The following is a 17,734-nucleotide window of genomic DNA, read 5'->3' as shown; positions in this document are numbered from 1 at the left end:
TGCTGAAGTGGTACTCGCTGCAGCTGAGGAGGGTGGGGCAAGAATCAGGAGAACAGCTTGTTGTACATGGTACGTTCCCCTTTCAGTGCACTAGAAGAACTTATGATGCAAAATGCATCCTGAGTTACAGCTCCTCTGAGCAGCCTGAGTTACACCTCCTCTCTGGATGTCTGAGCCTTACAGGAAGAACATGGGCAGCTGGCTGACCACCTTGCTAACTACCATAGCTACAGTGCGTGCCCTGTGCCCAGAGCAAGTGCAGGCACAGAAGGGATCCCCATGACAGGTTTGAGTTCCACTGGGTCTCTTGCCTGCAGGGCCAGTGTAACCACTAGGGTGCCTAGATTTGGGGGCACCAAAAAGTGGTGCCCCCCCCCCATTTTTTTTTACACTATTGCTCCCGGCGGGGGGATGGGCCGCTCGCAGCCACGTTAGCACCTACCTCTGCGGGCGTCCTCTGCAACCGCGGGCCCCGCTGCCTCCCTCCATCGCGCCACACGTCACTGTCCGCCCGCGCCCCCTCGGAGCCACCTCCTCCCCGAGCTGCCGCATCACTCCTAGTCCGCTCCCTCCGGCTCTGGCAGTCCCGGACCCCCTGCTGCAGCAGCGGCTGCTGCCCGAGGGCTGCCAGCTACAGATCAGAGTGGGTGATATCAGCCCGCCTGCAGCTAGCCCTATTGACAGCAATGCAGTGGCGGTGGGGGAAGGAAGAGGAGACCGTGGCCACCGGTCCACCTGTGGGGGTGGATCATGGCCTGCCAGGGGATACAGGGTTAAAGAGCTGCAAAAGTGTAACCGTCCTCAGCACATGCCACCTTCCAAGGCTTCATCCCCGTCCATCCCTGCAGCCCTGTGGAGCAGGTAAATAGAGCCCCATTTTTGGGGAAACTGAGGCAGAGAACAGGGACGTGATTTGCCCAAGGTCACCTGGGGAGTCATTGTCGGAGTCCTGCTTTGAACACAGGGGTTCAAGGGCAACACACTGCAAGTTTTCCGTGAAGAAACACAGCTGTCTCAAGCCCTTATGACTACAAGGAAAATCTTCCAAAGGTGATGGGAGTCTAGCCGACACAGTTCTGTCTACCTGAGTCTGCAGCCAGCCTGGGACAGCAGCTCTAGGAAATGTGGCAGTAACTGTTAAGTCTAATTACGACACCATCAGATTTTCATGTAACATGGATGGCCAGTTGCGTGGTGCACAACCACTGCAAGTGTGCGAGCAACTCAGGTTAAGTGCAGCTGAACCCTGGACAGGCTGCAGCACCCAAGAAATTTTTGTTCTCCTGCTGAATGACAGCAGATGCACCAGTAACTTTACTAGGTAGAAGTTTAGTGACCACATTAGGGCCATATCCTCCCCACTCCCAGCATTGGGCCAACTGCCCCTCATCATTCTCCTGATTGCTTGTATTGTTATTGATGGGAGATCTGCTGTGGATTGAGGGGTGTATATGGACCTGCCTTTGCAGGCTCAGTCCTGGCCCAGCATTTGAAATAAATTGCCCTGAGTTTCAGAAGTACTGAGAACCCCAGAGTTCCCACAGACATCGGGGGAACCGCAGTGCTCAGCATCTCTCAAAATCAGGTCCAGAATGACACTGACGCCTCTGCCCTGGGCCAGAGCTCTCTGAGTAAGGGGCTTCAGCAGCATGGGGCAGAGTAAAGCAACCATGACGATCATGACAGAGGCTGGAACTCTGTCCTCGCCTCACACCTGTGGGGAAGACAGGCCTTCAGACACCCCCTCCCGCCTCCATTGCACTTTCCAGCCCAGGAGCAAGGAACCATTTCACACCTTAGCGCTGGGGGGAACTGAAGCCCAGAACGGGGAAGTAACTTGCCTGAAGTCATCCAGTGAGTTGGTGCCAGGGTGGAGAATAGAAGCCAGATCCTGACTCCCAGCTCTGTGCTCTGATCCCCAAAACTTTCTAGATCCATGCCGGGGGGGAGGGAGGGCAAGAGGGACTCTAAACACATGCAGGAGACCCAAGAACATTTATTTCATTAAATATGTAGACTAAATAATGAAATTAATCAATTTTCAAGCAGAACGTGTATTAATTCTAATGAACAATGCCACATTATGCAGGATTCATTTTTGGAAGTTTATAATAAACGATGCTCCGGGGTGGCACAAGGTGGAAGTTTCGCCTAGGGTGCAAAATATCCTTGCACCGGCCCTGCTTGCCAGACTTCGTTTTCTCTATTCTCTGTGTCTTAGGTTAATTCCAATGATGACTCAGGAGTCCTTTTTGGGAACTGGTCAGGAATTTATACTGGTGGAACCTCTCCCATGGCCTGGACAGGAAGTGCCCTAATTTTGCAGAAATACTACAAAACAAAAAAACCCATCTGCTTTGGTCAGTGCTGGGTTTTCTCCGGAGTTCTTACTACAGGTAAAACACAGTACCATCCATCTTTCCTGATCAACCAAACACTGGGGAAAGATTCCTCCACACACAGTGCAGCCGGTGGTGGGGAACTTTCCAAACAGCCTTTCCCAGTGATGTTTTATTCGTCTATATTTCAGTCATGCGCTGCTTGGGGATTCCAGCCAGAAGTGTGTCTAACTTCGCTTCAGCTCACGATACTGAGGAAAATCTGAAAGTTGACATCTACCTGAATGAAAGAGGCGAAAAACTGGATGACATGACATCAGACTCTGTCTGGTAACTCTAAAGAATGCTAGATAATTCCTGTACTCCTGAAGCTTTCCTGTAGAACTTTACTTTGTATTTCTAATCACAAGGAAATTTTTCTTTTAGAACTTCTCGATTATTTTGAGTTTGCAGCTGAACAATAAGAGGAAGCTTGAATATTTTCTTTAGGCATTTCCCTATTAGACTGCATCTGAGATAGTTTGGGCTCTAGTAGGGTTTGTGTTATAGCTTAGCACCAGCTGTAGTTAAGGATTCCCAAGCTGTTCCATTCTAAGCCCCTGTTTTGTCCTGCTCATCTCTTTCTATCCTATCCAGCTGAAATTTTGCATGCTTGGTCTCTTTCTGAAGTTGAATTTTCCTGCAAACCACATGGAAAAGTGTTTCAGCCATCTTTGTGGATGAAGAAAATGAAAAAAAAAAATCCCCCTTTTTTTTTCATTACCAAAAAACCTTATGTATTGCTTGGTTCTAGTGCCTACATGGCTGGTGCTTGACATTTGTCATGGAAACAACTCTCGGGCCAGAGAAGTGTTTTCAAGTGACTTGATGCAATTTGGGGTTGGCTTGGCCGCATTATGAGCCTTCGAAAATCATACTTTGCTCATGAGCGGTAAGGGCCTAATCCAGTTCTAATTTAAATCAGTGGAAGACTTTCATGGCCTACAGTGGACATTGGATCAGGCCATACATTTTAAAAAATAACATTAAGGGTATTTTTAACAATGATCACGTAATGGTCTGAGCAAAGATAGATGGTGTTGTGCGTACATCAAAAGCCTAGCTGATTTATAGTGAATGAGGCAGGTCATGTTTAGGAGCCCAGCTTCATTCTGGGCCCAGTCCAAAGCCTATTGAAGTCAACAGTAAGATTCCCATTGGCCAAAGCCAGCAGGCTTTGGAGGAGGGTCTTGTTCTGCACAGGTGCATGTCCCTGTTCGCTCTCCCCAAATAAAGGGCCAGGCTGTGGCCTCCTTGTTCAGGCTGAGTAGCACATGGCTCCCCAATTAGTCTCATTGCCACCACTAGTAAAGCTGCGGTGTAAACTACCAGTCAGTGTGAGTAAGGAGATCACAATCTGACAATTAAAGACAGAAAGATGTAAGACTGCTGCAGTGCTTTACAGCTCTCTTCTCATTATGTACAAAGGATGTAATGCATGGAAAAATACAGATTTTTTTCCCCATTCTTTAAAAAAGTATATCTGATGTAAAAATGAGTCCGGGGACAAAACTGAGCCCACCTCTTCCTCTGGGGGATCAGTCCGATCGCTCAGCTCTTTGGGTCCAAGAGGCTGAATATGCATGTTAAATTGCAGGGTGCAAATAATTTTGTTTTTAACTTTGCAACCTAATTGCATGTAGGAATTTTCACGTGTGGAATGATGTGTGGATGAAAAGGCCAGACTTGCCCCAGGGTTTTGATGGTTGGCAGGCAGTTGATGCCACCCCACAGGAGATAAGTCAAGGTAGGATTTACAAACAAAGAGACTCTATTGTGATTTTGGGGAGGGGGGGACTATTTTACAAGGAAATCAAGTGCTTTGCTGAGAAGAGGCCATAAACACCTGCTTGACGTTAAGTACTTGACTAGTCCAATTCATGTCAAACCTGAGCCAAGTGAGTTGCCCAAGTTCACACAGGAGTAGATCTGAGAACAGAAGTTAGATCTCCTGATTCCCAGCCCTATGTTCTGACCTCTTAAATGAGAGTCCTTTGGCCTCACTGCTGGTGCCATGGATGTGAATGTTACGGCATTTTTGCAAGCAGAAAATCAAACATTTCCGGGCACTAGGAAATGAAAATGGTTTAAGGGGTTGGAGCATGGGGCTGGGAATCAGGAGATCTGGGTTCTGGTCTCATCTCTACCCTGATTTACTGGGTGACCTTGGGCAAGTCATTTTGCCTCTCTGGGCCTCCATTACTGAACAGGAGATGATCGTTACCTGCCTAAAAGAGTGTTGTGAAGACTAATTGATTAATGTTGGCAAAGCATGTTGATGTCCTCAGATTACAAGCACTACAGAAAGGCAAAGCGCTATTTTTATTTTACAGTAAATTCTATTGACACACTTTTTCAGCCTGTACCTTTTCGGGTCAGTTTCCAACATCCATCAGTATACATCTCTAGATCCTACAGATAAAGCAGGTTTCAAGGGGTTGGCCTGTGTATTAGCCCCTGTTACAGATGCTATTTAATATGCTGTCCCTTGCCATTTTGGGTTTGGGAATAGAGTAGTTAGCAACTGTATAATTGTAGCAGGAGTCAGAAGAGCTGAAATAAAGAAGGCCTAGAATTATCATTGCAAACTGAAATATGCTGAACTCCAGCACATACAGATAAATACTAAGGGCCTGATCCTGCAGTGCTGCTGAGCACTGTCAACTCTTATTATAGTCAATGGGAGTTGAGGGTGCTCAGCACCTCACAGGAAATGCTCAGCCGTGATTTTGGGCTTCAGGAATCTTTTGTTGCTTTGTAAAACCTGCTTAGAAATTGCATGTCTGCAGCTGGTTTCATAGGGGAGACTGTGGTAGGATTCCTAGCAGCATCAGCTGAGCTGAGGATTGCAACCAGGGCTACCAACAGTGAACATACAAAGAATGGGATTATTTATCAGATCTCTCCTACTCTAGAGTAAGGAGGAGGCTGGAGGGAGATGGCATCTAATGAAGCACTGAGGACTGCAGAGTGAGGGAGGGAGACAGACTGTAATGAAGAATAGGAAGTTTAAACTGGGACAAGGCCCTTAATGCACTGAACCTGAATGGTTCTTATGGGGAATTGTTCCCAGTGTCTTGAGAAAAAAGCGTTCCTTACAAAATCAATCAGATTTCAAATAACAATAAAACACTTATATGGCACTTTTCATCAGTAGATTTCAAGTGCTTTACCAAGGAAGTCAGTATCATTATTCCTGTTTTTCATATGGGGAAACTGAGGCACAAAGCTGTGCTTTGCCAAAGGTCACCCAGCAGGTCAGTGGCAGAGCTGGGAATAGAACTCAGGACTCCTGAGTCTCAGTCCAGTACTCTGTCCAGTAGCCCATACTTCAGGGGCCTTATACTGACCCACAATCCCTCCTCCATCCCCACTATGCATTGCGAATGGACTGAAAGGACAAGAAATCCCACTCCTTTAATCCTAAAACAGCTAAGGGAAGGGAGCCACTCCTCTGAGCCTATGGAGGGAAACCCCATGTGATTAGGGCTTCATTGGCTTCGGAAAGGTGGAAAGAGATTGCATCGTCATGGAACAGTTTCTCTACCTGGTGTTCTTGCAAACCACAGAGAAAACTCCATGGCAGTTAATCATAACATTGTCACACTGCTTTCTTTTGGGGAACAGGGTATGGTAGAGGAGGAGGCAGGTGCTGTGCTGCTAGCCAGGAGGCCCAGGGAGTAGCATCAAGGTCCCAGTACCTTCTAAGCCCTGGGATTTCTGCAAAGGCTTCACAACGGCTATTTGTTGGGAGGACCATGATTTCCTCTCCCCACCCAGACAGTGAGTCAGAAACTACAAATTGCAGCTTCGGGGGTTTCCCATGTAGTGTTGCCCTTTCTGTAGGGTTTCCCTGAGAAGATATTACTAGCCCTGGTTCTATACATCTGTAAATGACAGGAAGTATTGTCAAATAGGGTAGTATTACCCTATATTACAGATGGGGAACTGGGATACAGAGGGTGAAAGGGCCTTACCCAAGATCACACAGCAGGTCAATGGCACAACCAGGAGTTGAATCCAGAGTCCAACTCCCTGAATCACAAGACTGTGTCTTTCTCATTCTGTGATTCTTAAAGAGAGTAAAATATATAGAAGCTCTTACAGGCCTCCCTGAGCTCTGCACCTTTGACACAAATCACATTTCATCATGTAAAAAATCTGCTACTTAAAGAAGCGAAAAAGTTTTGGGCTCGGAACTAGTGTGGAGGAGTATTTATTGCCAGGTTCAGTTACCAAGGGGGTGGGCCACTGCTGTGGGATGTCAGAGATATTGTGTGTATGTGGTGATTGAGGAAAATGGAGCCTCACTTAATACACGTGAAAAGAAAGTAACATTCAACATACTCTTTAGGTGTTTACCAGTGCGGCCCTTGTCCACTAAAAGCCATCAGAAGTGGGGAAGTCTATTTGCTCTACGACTCCAAGTTTGTGTTTGCTGAAGTGAATGCCGACAGGGTCTTCTGGCAGGTGAAGAACGTGAATGGCAAACAGAAACTTGTCAAACTGCGTGAGGAGTCCAAGGCCATTGGGAAGAGCATCAGCACCAAAGCTGTTGGGAAGAACACGAGGGAAGACATTACGGCACAGTACAAATTCCCAGAAGGTGACCGGTAGCCGAGATCTTTCCAGCATCCTGTAGAAGATAAGATGAGACTGTTGGTCACGTGATTCTCTGCAGACACCAGAGTAGTCACATGCTTTATCAGTGTGGAAATCCAATCGGCTGCTTTAGTAATGCACATTTAAAGTGTACTACTCGGCAAAATACATTCAGAAACAGGGAGGGAATCAGGAATATTGGCTATGAGTATCTTTGTGTCTGCAGTGACACCTGCTGGCTGTTTTCCAGTAAGAGGTTGTAGCAAGCATGCTAGTAACAAGAGAAATAGGCCCAATAGATTCAGCAGTTCTGCTTGATCCAAAATTGCTCCATTTCATACCTTCTTCTATCTACAAATTATATCATATTTCAAGAAACAGCTCCCCCCCCACCACATACCCAGAAACTTGCTATGTTAAGCAATGTGACTATTAAAACATCTCATCTGAGGATCAGTCAGATTGGGAAATCAGAGGAACATTGCAGAAAGGCATTTAAGTTAGACTCTGCATTTGATCCTTCTTCTCACCAGTCTTCCAATATAGGTATTTTAGATGAGTTTTCTTCTCGACAGTTCTTGCAGTCTTAGGTCTTTGTGCTAGCCCATTCTTGTGAACAGAAGCCTTGGGATATCTGAACCTGCTTCACACTCCATTCTGTATATACAAAGTTCTATGGAACGCTTTTAGTGTAGTTTTTGGCCACCACATATTTATATTGACTCCCAGTCATCCTCCCCTGCCCCGAGTTGTGTAAACCTGGTGACCTAAGTTTTCAAAAAAGAGTAGTGTTTTTTGGGTGCTTAACTTGATAGACTGATTTTCAGGAAGTGCTGAGCACCTACCTTCTAAAGATCGGGGTCCTCTGAAGTGTCTGAAATTGACAACCCACAAAATTACTGGTCACTTCTGAAAATCTGGCCTGCTGTGTTCACCTGCTGTTTAAATCCTACGGTAGAGTAAAATCAGGAGAGATCTGTACACTAGTTTAAACATGCAGTGTTCAGTGCTGGGAAGCATGCCCTGCTGTGCTGTCTATATTTTAGCAGAAGGATAAACAGAGAAAAATTGGACCAGATTGAGGAAACTACAGTGCACATTATTTGTTATGACTTTAGCTTTGCTTTTCCTTTTCCTGGTATTCAGGCTCTCCAGAGGAAAGGAAAGCTGTGGAAAAGGCTTGCTCCTATCTGAACTCTTCAAATTTGGCAGTTTGTCACAGCACAACTCCTCCACCCCTCCAGGCTGGGATCCAACTGGAGGTAGAGGGCGAAAAAGCTTTATGGCTGGGCAATCCCATTAATCTGAACATCATTGCAAAAAACAGCTCTGCTGGGGCGTGGACGATCAATCTCGTTGCCTCTTGCCAACTGCAGTGCTACACCGGGAAAGTAGAGGCCAATCTTGGATCCATCAAACAGATTGTCCAGACTGAAAGCAAACCTGGTGGGTCCATGAATCTGTCATATCCCATGTGCCTTCTCTTATGATACTGCAATGTGTCTTCAAGACAGCTAGTGTGGAATGACTGTGAATCAACACAGGTGTATGACCTGGGGTCTGACGATGCTTATGGCATAGCAAAGAGGGATTTGTGCAGGGGAAGGTCTATATAATTATCATTATTTATTTCTTCTATGGCAGTGCCTAGTAGCCCCAGTCATGGATCAGAACCCCATTATACTAGGTTCTGTACAAACACAGAACAAAGAAAGACATTCCCAAAGAGTGTATAATCTGAAACATTTGCATTTAGTTTGATGGCCTTTTGGTTGCCTGTGTGAAATAAGTTTGCCAACTTCAGTTCAGTTCCCAGTGGATGAGTGTCGACAGCACTAAAACCAACACACCAATTTGCACATTTTGGCATCTAAAATTGGTTGGATTATTGGTTGTGTAATCATTAGGGATTGTGAATTTAAACCCTTTTGTGTTGTTTCTGTTTCTAAATTGTTGATGAACTGATTCAGGGCTTCTGCAAATGTATTCATTCTCGGCTGTTATTTGCAGAATAGTTTACACAAACTAATTTCAGACAATGGGCTGCTCCTGAACTGTTCGCTAAAGCTGTTTGTCTTTGTTATTCATGGTGTGCCACTGGGGGTCACAAGAGAGTATTTCTGATCCCTGGCTAGATGACTGAAATTTTTTAAAACAGGAGACTAATGAATGACAAATAATTAACAGCAAATAATGCACTTGCAGTAAGAATCTTCAGAGGAGTAGTCAGTCACTCAGGCTAAAATACGTTCAGTTCTCGGGATTCATGAGTGTATCACATATATAAAATGGCCATCTGAATACACAGAAAGTATGTGATAGGACACTTCCTCTACTACTAAATGGGGGTGGAGGTCTGCTACATAGGTTGGGACTTTAAAGGTGAGGACAGGAAATTTAAAGAAGATTAGTTGGACGGAGATTTTGTGGCTAGATAGAATTCGGTCTCCTGCAAGTCAAGTGTGGGAGCCTTTCACAAGCACTAAGGAGGTTTTCCAGAAAATTAGGAATAAAATGCAAAGTTAAGAAGAGGAGAGAATTTACATAATCCCAATAAATACCTTATGTCCTGTGCCTCTGGCAAAGAAGTGGAAGTAGCCCAAATGCAGCTATGCATTTCATACGTCCAAATGCACTTAAGCACTTTACAATCCATCCTATCAAACTACTTCTGAATCAAGGAAACACACTATAACTAATAAGTGCTGAAAGCTTCTGCCAAGAGAGTTACATATGGGACAGAATCTTCCCTTGTCAATCAGATATTGCTCACTTGAACTTTTCCCCCAGAGGGTCTTCATGTCCCTGGTTCTCACCCATATAGGCCCCATCATTACTGTGCCAAGGCCTGGGTGGGACTTTCTTTGGAGTTCCATTCCTCAACCCTAACCATGGCTTGCTTAGTAACTGCAACCCCACCCTTTTCGGTGAGTGTTGGCCTACTGCCTCTGCAGATAATTCACCTTCTGCCCATATTGGAACTAGGGACGTAAACTCCCCTGCTGCCGAGCCCAGGACTCCCTTGCTTCCTGGGGGGCAGCAGCCGGGAGAAACCCAGGGTGCGGGGATGGGCAGGGGATTCCCTGGGTGCAGGCGGCTGGGCCTGCAGCAAGGACTGGTGTCTGGGATCCCCCGCGTCGCAGGGGCTGGTAGCGGAGCCCCCGGTAAAATGTGGGGATCCTGCAGCACCCCCCCCTTTGCTCCCCAGTTAAATGTTTAACCGTGTAACCAATAAAATTTTAGTCAGTTACAGGGTTGCTTTTTTTTTTAACTGTTACTTACATCCCCAGTTGGAACCATGTTAGACCAGAAGCAAAACAGTTCCCATTTATTGGTCCATAATTAAAGCTATGCAGCACATCAAGTCTATGTAGAATAGACATCACCAAACATTTTCATGAAGATCAACTGACTTTCTGCTTCAGCCTTCTGTTGTTGTGTACAGAAAATGCTGCATTAACATCTTTTTCCCCCCCTGTTGTTTGTCCAGTTATTCAGCTCCCTCTGAATATTGCAGCTGATGATTATATGAAGACTGTAACATCTGTTGAGGATGAACTTCTCCTAAAAGTCAATATTATTGCTGAGATTCAGGAAACTAATGAAAAGCTCACTGATGAACTCACACTAACGTTCCAATATCCCCCTCTCAAGGTGGAGGTAAGAAGTTAAATGACTGGCGAAGCTGTGCATAGATACCCTGGTGATGGGTATTATAGAAACGCCTATGGATGGATGGCTAGGTAAATAAGTAAGCCAGAATTGTGACTAGAAAGACAGACCGCTAGTGAGAACTGAGCATCTGGATATTTTACAAAATAAGGGCATAGAGCTCTGCTTCCAGATAAATGTAGGTGCCCCGAGCTACCCCAACCTAACATGCTTTGAGCAGGGGGTTGGACTAGATGACCTCCTGAGGTCCCTTCCAACCCTGAGATTCTATGATATTCTACCTGCTAACATCGCAGTCAAGATTTTCAAAAATCGGAACCTAAAACTATGCTCCTCAATCCATATTTAGATACCTAAATAAGTGGCTTGATTTTCAAATGTGCTGAGCACCCAACACTCCTCTGGGAGAGCTGCTGGGAGCTCAGATGTTTTGAAAACCAGGCCTCTTGTTATAGGGCTAAATACCAGAGTGAGGAGCCAGACTTTCAGCTCCTCTTGTTACAAAGGTGGCTGCAGTGTTTGACTGGGCACTGCTGTGGCATTTTAAAGATGTCATAAAGATGGACTTTAAATCCCTTGGCACAGTCCCTCACAAAATCCTGGCTGAAAGATGAGTTGTAGTTGGTATAACTCTGTGTACATTCAGGTCAATTGAAAACTGCCTCACAGGCTACTGACACACGGATAGGTACCAAGTGAAGGGCCGATAGGCCAGTAGGTGCCATAGGGATCAGGGTTAGGCAAGATTTCATTCAACATTTCTATTAATGATCCAAACAACATATTCACTCAATGTTATTGTAGACTAAAGGCCAAATTCTTCTCTGGCTTGTGCTACAAAGGGGAGCTGGGATTCTGGGAGACACATCTCCCTCCGTAGTTCATGCTTCTGGCCAGGGTGGGGTTACACTGGTGCGCCTGAGGGTTGTGTGATTCTTAGGCTGGCACCTCCCTGATCATTCAGTTATTATCCACACCAAGCATCCATCCACATCCATCCTCTATCTCTATTTTAATCACAATTGTTAATACAACAAAAGGGCGGGGAGTCTCTGGGTGCTGTTTCTGTTGTTAGAGTATTGCTTTGAGTCTCTCTCTCTGTGAATTGCTTTGAGAACAGACTCTGTCTTAGAATGAACTAACACAATTAGCAGCTTGCAAGTTTCACACAGAGAGGGAGAGAAACAGTACCAAAAACCAAGAGACCTCTTCATTAGTAATACCCTGGAATTGAAACTATGGGGAATCAAACTCATTTGTGATTTTAATACAGAACTTCTTTAATATGATCCAACATAATCCCCCTTTTGACACTAAGATTTATAATCGTCAGCGTCACTTTCTATGTAGCCTATTCAAGAGAAAGTACTGTGAGGCAATTTGAGTTTGTGATTCCAATTCATGCCACATACATGATCCTAGTGATGTATCTTTACTACAAGGTTCTGGGGCAACAGGCAAGGTGAGGCACACCCACTTTTGAGGAGTCCATTCGGTACAACCTCTAGTGTCCAATAGCTTCCCTTCCTCCCCAGCGCACTGGCTCAAGGTCCAGGGTAGCCAGAAGGATCCCATGTATAATATGGGGAGTGGGCGAACCTTCAATACCTTTGCCTCCAGGGACTGTTAGTGTGCAATTTTGACAACAATTTCTCCCATTAACAAGTCTGGTTTACAATACTGGAAACATATTGCATCCATTCATATTGATAAGTGTCAAACAATGATCTCTTTCTTTTTTAACAAATGCATCAAACCCTTAATAGTTCCCGATATGACCCAGAACATTTTGTGTTCCAAAGTAGCTAGCGCAAGTATCTGCATTTCAGTGCATCCCATAGCTATGGCTGTGTAGTTTCCTATTTCTAATATTTTTTTTTCTTATGGATAAGCCATGTGGTAGTATTAAGCCATTACTAAAGATTCCATCGGCCTTTTAGGTTACCCAGACCAATTTGGACCAAGTCTACATTGGCATGTACTTGTTTCTGTATCAGGCTGTCCTGTAGCTGGGACAGAAAGCTTAATTTATTTTTAAGTTCCTGCAGGTCTTCAGTATTTTTTTTTAAACACACAACAGTGCTAGCAACAAGACAAAACACAAGACAAAACATAGAACACAGAACACAATTTCTATTGTGACAGTAGATTCATGGTATTGGGTTGCTTTCAGCTGGCATCAGCTTTTCCTGATTTTTCTGAAAGACAGAAAGAACATGTTTCTACCCCTTCTGGGGTGGCAGATTATTGCTTAAAATATTGCTTTTACAAATACCCTTGCTGATTGCAGGCAAAACAGAGGAATTGCCCCCACATTTTCCTGTTTTTGTTCTATAGGCAGGCCAGGTTTCAATGGCTTTTATCTTTTAAGTGTAAGCAGTGTCAGGATGAGCTCCACCCTGACATCTGGTGGTGAGGTGTGGCAAGTTGTGGAAAAGAACTTCAGGGGCCGATCTCATTTGCATAGGCACACCCACCACGCCTAGAATGAGACCATAGCTGCCCAAATGGTCACTTTGGCTGCTGTGGGATCCCCAGTGTCTCTGTTATTGGGGCAGGAAGAATAAATTGTTATTACCCTGATTATGGGAACTGTGCTTGGAACTGTACGTGGCCTTTTGTTACGATGGAGGGATTCACCATCATCTAAGTAGCACTCGCTAGGCAAGGGTCATGGGTTCCAAAACTGTGTGAATGGAGAGAGGCTGGCGACAAGTATTAATACTTGGTGGCATGGGCCCCTTGGTGAGGGCCTTACATGCTGATTGCACTTCCTCCTCTCTCCACTGTGGAATATCAGAGCTAATTTTGATTTCATTAGAAGTCTAGTTATAGGCTGCTGAGCTCACTCTGGGCTGACAGTGCACCAGCACTGGGGCTCCCCTACTATAAGCTGAATTCACCTAAGAGCTGAAATCACTGAGTGTTGTGTTAAGTAGTGGGGGAGCCTGAAGATATATTGTGGAGCAGTTTGCGGGACGGCTGGTGAAGCAGTTCGACGCGGAGCAGTGTGTGGATGGCAGGAGCTGCTTGTGGGCCGTGGAGCTGAGTGAAGGAGTTCGTGGGGCGGCTGGCGGAGCGGAGTGCAGCTGAGCGAAGGAGTTCGTGGGTTTCAGAGTAGCAGCCGTGTTAGTCTGTATTCGCAAAAAGAAAAGGAGGACTTGTGGCACCTTAGAGACTAACCAATTTATTAGAGCATAAGCTTTCGTGAGCTACAGCTCACTTCCTCAGATGCATATCGTGGAAACTGCAGCAGGCTTTATATATACACAGAGAATATGAAACAATACCTATTCCCACCCCACTGTCCTGCTGGTAATAGCTTATCTAAAGTGATTTCCAGCACAAATCCAGGTTTTCTCACCCTCCACCCCCCCACACAAATTCACTCTCCTGCTGGTGATAGCCCATCCAAAGTGACAACTCTTTACACAATGTGCATGACAATCAAGCTGGGCTATTTCCTGCATAAATCCAGGTTCTCACATCCCCCCACCCCCATACACACACAAACTCACTCTCCTGCTGGTAATAGCTCATCCAAACTGACCACTCTTCAAGTTAAAATCCAAGTTAAACCAGAACATCTGGGGGCGGGGGGTAGGAAAAAACAAGAGGAAACAGGCTACCTTGCATAATGACTTAGCCACTCAAAGTCTCTATTTAAGCCTAAATTAATAGTATCCAATTTGCAAATGAATTCCAATTCAGCAGTTTCTCGCTGGAGTCTGGATTTGAAGTTTTTTTGTTTTAAGATAGCGACCTTCATGTCTGTGATCGCGTGACCAGAGAGATTGAAGTGTTCTCCGACTGGTTTATGAATGTTACAATTCTTGACATCTGATTTGTGTCCATTTATTCTTTTACGTAGAGACTGTCCAGTTTGACCAATGTACATGGCAGAGGGGCATTGCTGGCACATGATGGCATATATCACATTGGTGGATGTGCAGGTGAACGAGCCTCTGATAGTGTGGCTGATGTTATTAGGCCCTGTGATGGTGTCCCCTGAATAGATATGTGGGCACAGTTGGCAACGGGCTTTGTTGCAAGGATAAGTTCCTGGGTTAGTGGTTCTGTTGTGTGGTATGTGGTTGTTGGTGAGTATTTGCTTCAGGTTGCGGGGCTGTCTGTAGGCAAGGACTGGCCTGTCTCCCAAGATTTGTGAGAGTGTTGGGTCATCCTTTAGGATAGGTTGTAGATCCTTAATAATGCGTTGGAGGGGTTTTAGTTGGGGGCTGAAGGTGACGGCTAGTGGCGTTCTGTTATTTTCTTTGTTAGGCCTGTCCTGTAGTAGGTAACTTCTGGGAACTCTTCTGGCTCTATCAATCTGTTTCTTTACTTCTGCAGGTGGGTATTGTAGTTGTAAGAAAGCTTGACAGAGATCTTGTAGGTGTTTGTCTCTGTCTGAGGGGTTGGAGCAAATGCGGTTGTATCGCAGAGCTTGGCTGTAGACGATGGATCGTGTGGTGTGGTCAGGGTGAAAGCTGGAGGCATGCAGGTAGGAATAGCGGTCAGTAGGTTTCCGGTATAGGGTGGTGTTTATGTGACCATTGTTTATTAGCACTGTAGTGTCCAGGAAGTGGATCTCTTGTGTGGACTGGACCAGGCTGAGGTTGGTGGTGGGATGGAAATTGTTGAAATCATGGTGGAATTCCTCAAGGGCTTCTTTTCCATGGGTCCAGATGATGAAGATGTCATCAATATAGCGCAAGTAGAGTAGGGGCTTTAGGGGACGAGAGCTGAGGAAGCGTTGTTCTAAATCAGCCATAAAAATGTTGGCATACTGTGGGGCCATGCGGGTACCCATAGCAGTGCCGCTGATCTGAAGGTATACATTGTCCCCAAATGTGAAGTAGTTATGGGTAAGGACAAAGTCACAAAGTTCAGCCACCAGGTTAGCCGTGACATTATCGGGGATAGTGTTCTTGACGGCTTGTAGTCCATCTTTGTGTGGAATGTTGGTGTAGAGGGCTTCTACATCCATAGTGGCCAGGATGGTGTTATCAGGAAGATCACCGATGGATTGTAGTTTCCTCAGGAAGTCAGTGGTGTCTCGAAGGTAGCTGGGAGTGCTGGTAGCGTAGGGCCTGAGGAGGGAGTCTACATAGCCAGACAATCCTGCTGTCAGGGTGCCAATGCCTGAGATGATGGGGCGCCCAGGATTTCCAGGTTTATGGATCTTGGGTAGTAGATAGAATATCCCAGGTCGGGGTTCCAGGGGTGTGTCTGTGCGGATTTGATCTTGTGCTTTTTCAGGAAGTTTCTTGAGCAAATGCTGTAGTTGCTTTTGGTAACTCTCAGTGGGATCAGAGGGTAATGGCTTGTAGAAACTCGTGTTGGAGAGCTGCCGAGCAGCCTCTTGTTCATATTCCGACCTATTCATGACGACAACAGCACCTCCTTTGTCAGCCTTTTTGATTATGATGTCAGAGTTGTTTCTGAGGCTGTGGATGGCATTGCGTTCCGCATGGCTGAGGTTATGGGGCAAGTGATGCTGCTTTTCCACAATTTCAGCCCGTGCACGTCGGCGGAAGCACTCTATGTAGAAGTCCAGTCTGCTGTTTCGACCTTCAGGAGGAGTCCACCTAGAATCCCTCTTTCTGTAGTGTTGGTAGGGAGACCTCTGTGGATTAGTATGCTGTTCAGAGGTATTTTGGAAATATTCCTTGAGTCGGAGACGTCGAAAATAGGATTCTAGGTCACCACAGAACTGTATCATGTTCGTGGGGGTGGAGGGGCAGAAGGAGAGGCCCCGAGATAGAACAGCTGCTTCTGCTGGGCTGAGAGTATAGTTGGATAGGTTAACAATATTGCTAGGTGGGTTGAGGGAACCATTGCTGTGGCCCCTTGTAGCATGTAGTAGTTTAGAAAGTTTAGTGTCCTTTTTCTTTTGTAGGGAAGCAAAATGTGCGTTGTAAATGGCTTGTCTAGTTTTAGTAAAATCCAGCCACGAGGAAGTTTGTGTGGAAGGTTGGTTTTTTATGAGAGTATCCATTTTTGAGAGCTCATTCTTAATCTTTCCCTGTTTGCTGTAGAGGATGTTGATCAGGTGATTCCGCAGTTTCTTTGAGAGCGTGTGGCACAAGCTGTCAGCATAGTCTGTGTGGTATGTAGATTGTAATGGATTTTTTACCTTCAGTCCTTTTGGTACGATGTCCATCTGTTTGCATTTGGAAAGGAAGATGATGTCTGTCTGTATCTGTACAAGTTTTTTCATGCAGTTGATAGATTTCCACTCCATACGGCTAAATGCAGTGCCTTGCATAATGACAGGTTTCAGAGTAGCAGCCGTGTTAGTCTGTATTCGCAAAAAGAAAAGGAGGACTTGTGGCACCTTAGAGACTAACCAATTTATTAGAGCATAAGCTTTCGTGAGCTACAGCTCACTTCCTCAGATGCATATCGTGGAAACTGCAGCAGGCTTTATATATACACAGAGAATATGAAACAATACCTATTCCCACCCCACTGTCCTGCTGGTAATAGCTTATCTAAAGTGATTTCCAGCACAAATCCAGGTTTTCTCACCCTCCACCCCCCCACACAAATTCACTCTCCTGCTGGTGATAGCCCATCCAAAGTGACAACTCTTTACACAATGTGCATGACAATCAAGCTGGGCTATTTCCTGCATAAATCCAGGTTCTCACATCCCCCCACCCCCATACACACACAAACTCACTCTCCTGCTGGTAATAGCTCATCCAAACTGACCACTCTTCAAGTTAAAATCCAAGTTAAACCAGAACATCTGGGGGCGGGGGGTAGGAAAAAACAAGAGGAAACAGGCTACCTTGCATAATGACTTAGCCACTCAAAGTCTCTATTTAAGCCTAAATTAATAGTATCCAATTTGCAAATGAATTCCAATTCAGCAGTTTCTCGCTGGAGTCTGGATTTGAAGTTTTTTTGTTTTAAGATAGCGACCTTCATGTCTGTGATCGCGTGACCAGAGAGATTGAAGTGTTCTCCGACTGGTTTATGAATGTTACAATTCTTGACATCTGATTTGTGTCCATTTATTCTTTTACGTAGAGACTGTCCAGTTTGACCAATGTACATGGCAGAGGGGCATTGCT

At 45.4% G+C, this 17,734-nt stretch overlaps 1 protein-coding gene across 1 annotated transcript in view; it reads left to right on the top strand.

The window, feature by feature from the left end:
• Nucleotides 1-17,734, top strand: part of TGM4 (transglutaminase 4) — a 61,018-nt gene that overhangs the window by 28,868 nt on the left and 14,416 nt on the right. Inside the window, exons 8-13 of the mRNA XM_073333138.2 lie at nt 2,222-2,396; nt 2,531-2,669; nt 4,022-4,125; nt 6,733-6,984; nt 8,127-8,426; nt 10,471-10,640. Coding sequence (XP_073189239.1) covers nt 2,222-2,396; nt 2,531-2,669; nt 4,022-4,125; nt 6,733-6,984; nt 8,127-8,426; nt 10,471-10,640 — 1,140 coding nt within the window. The remainder of the gene's footprint in view (nt 1-2,221; nt 2,397-2,530; nt 2,670-4,021; nt 4,126-6,732; nt 6,985-8,126; nt 8,427-10,470; nt 10,641-17,734) is intronic.

This window comes from Lepidochelys kempii, chromosome 2 (assembly GCF_965140285.1).
Source record: "Lepidochelys kempii isolate rLepKem1 chromosome 2, rLepKem1.hap1, whole genome shotgun sequence".
Taxonomy (NCBI): domain Eukaryota; kingdom Metazoa; phylum Chordata; order Testudines; family Cheloniidae; genus Lepidochelys; species Lepidochelys kempii.
The sequence above is the reverse complement of the archived record's forward strand: the minus strand, read 5'-3'. Positions and strand labels throughout refer to the sequence as shown.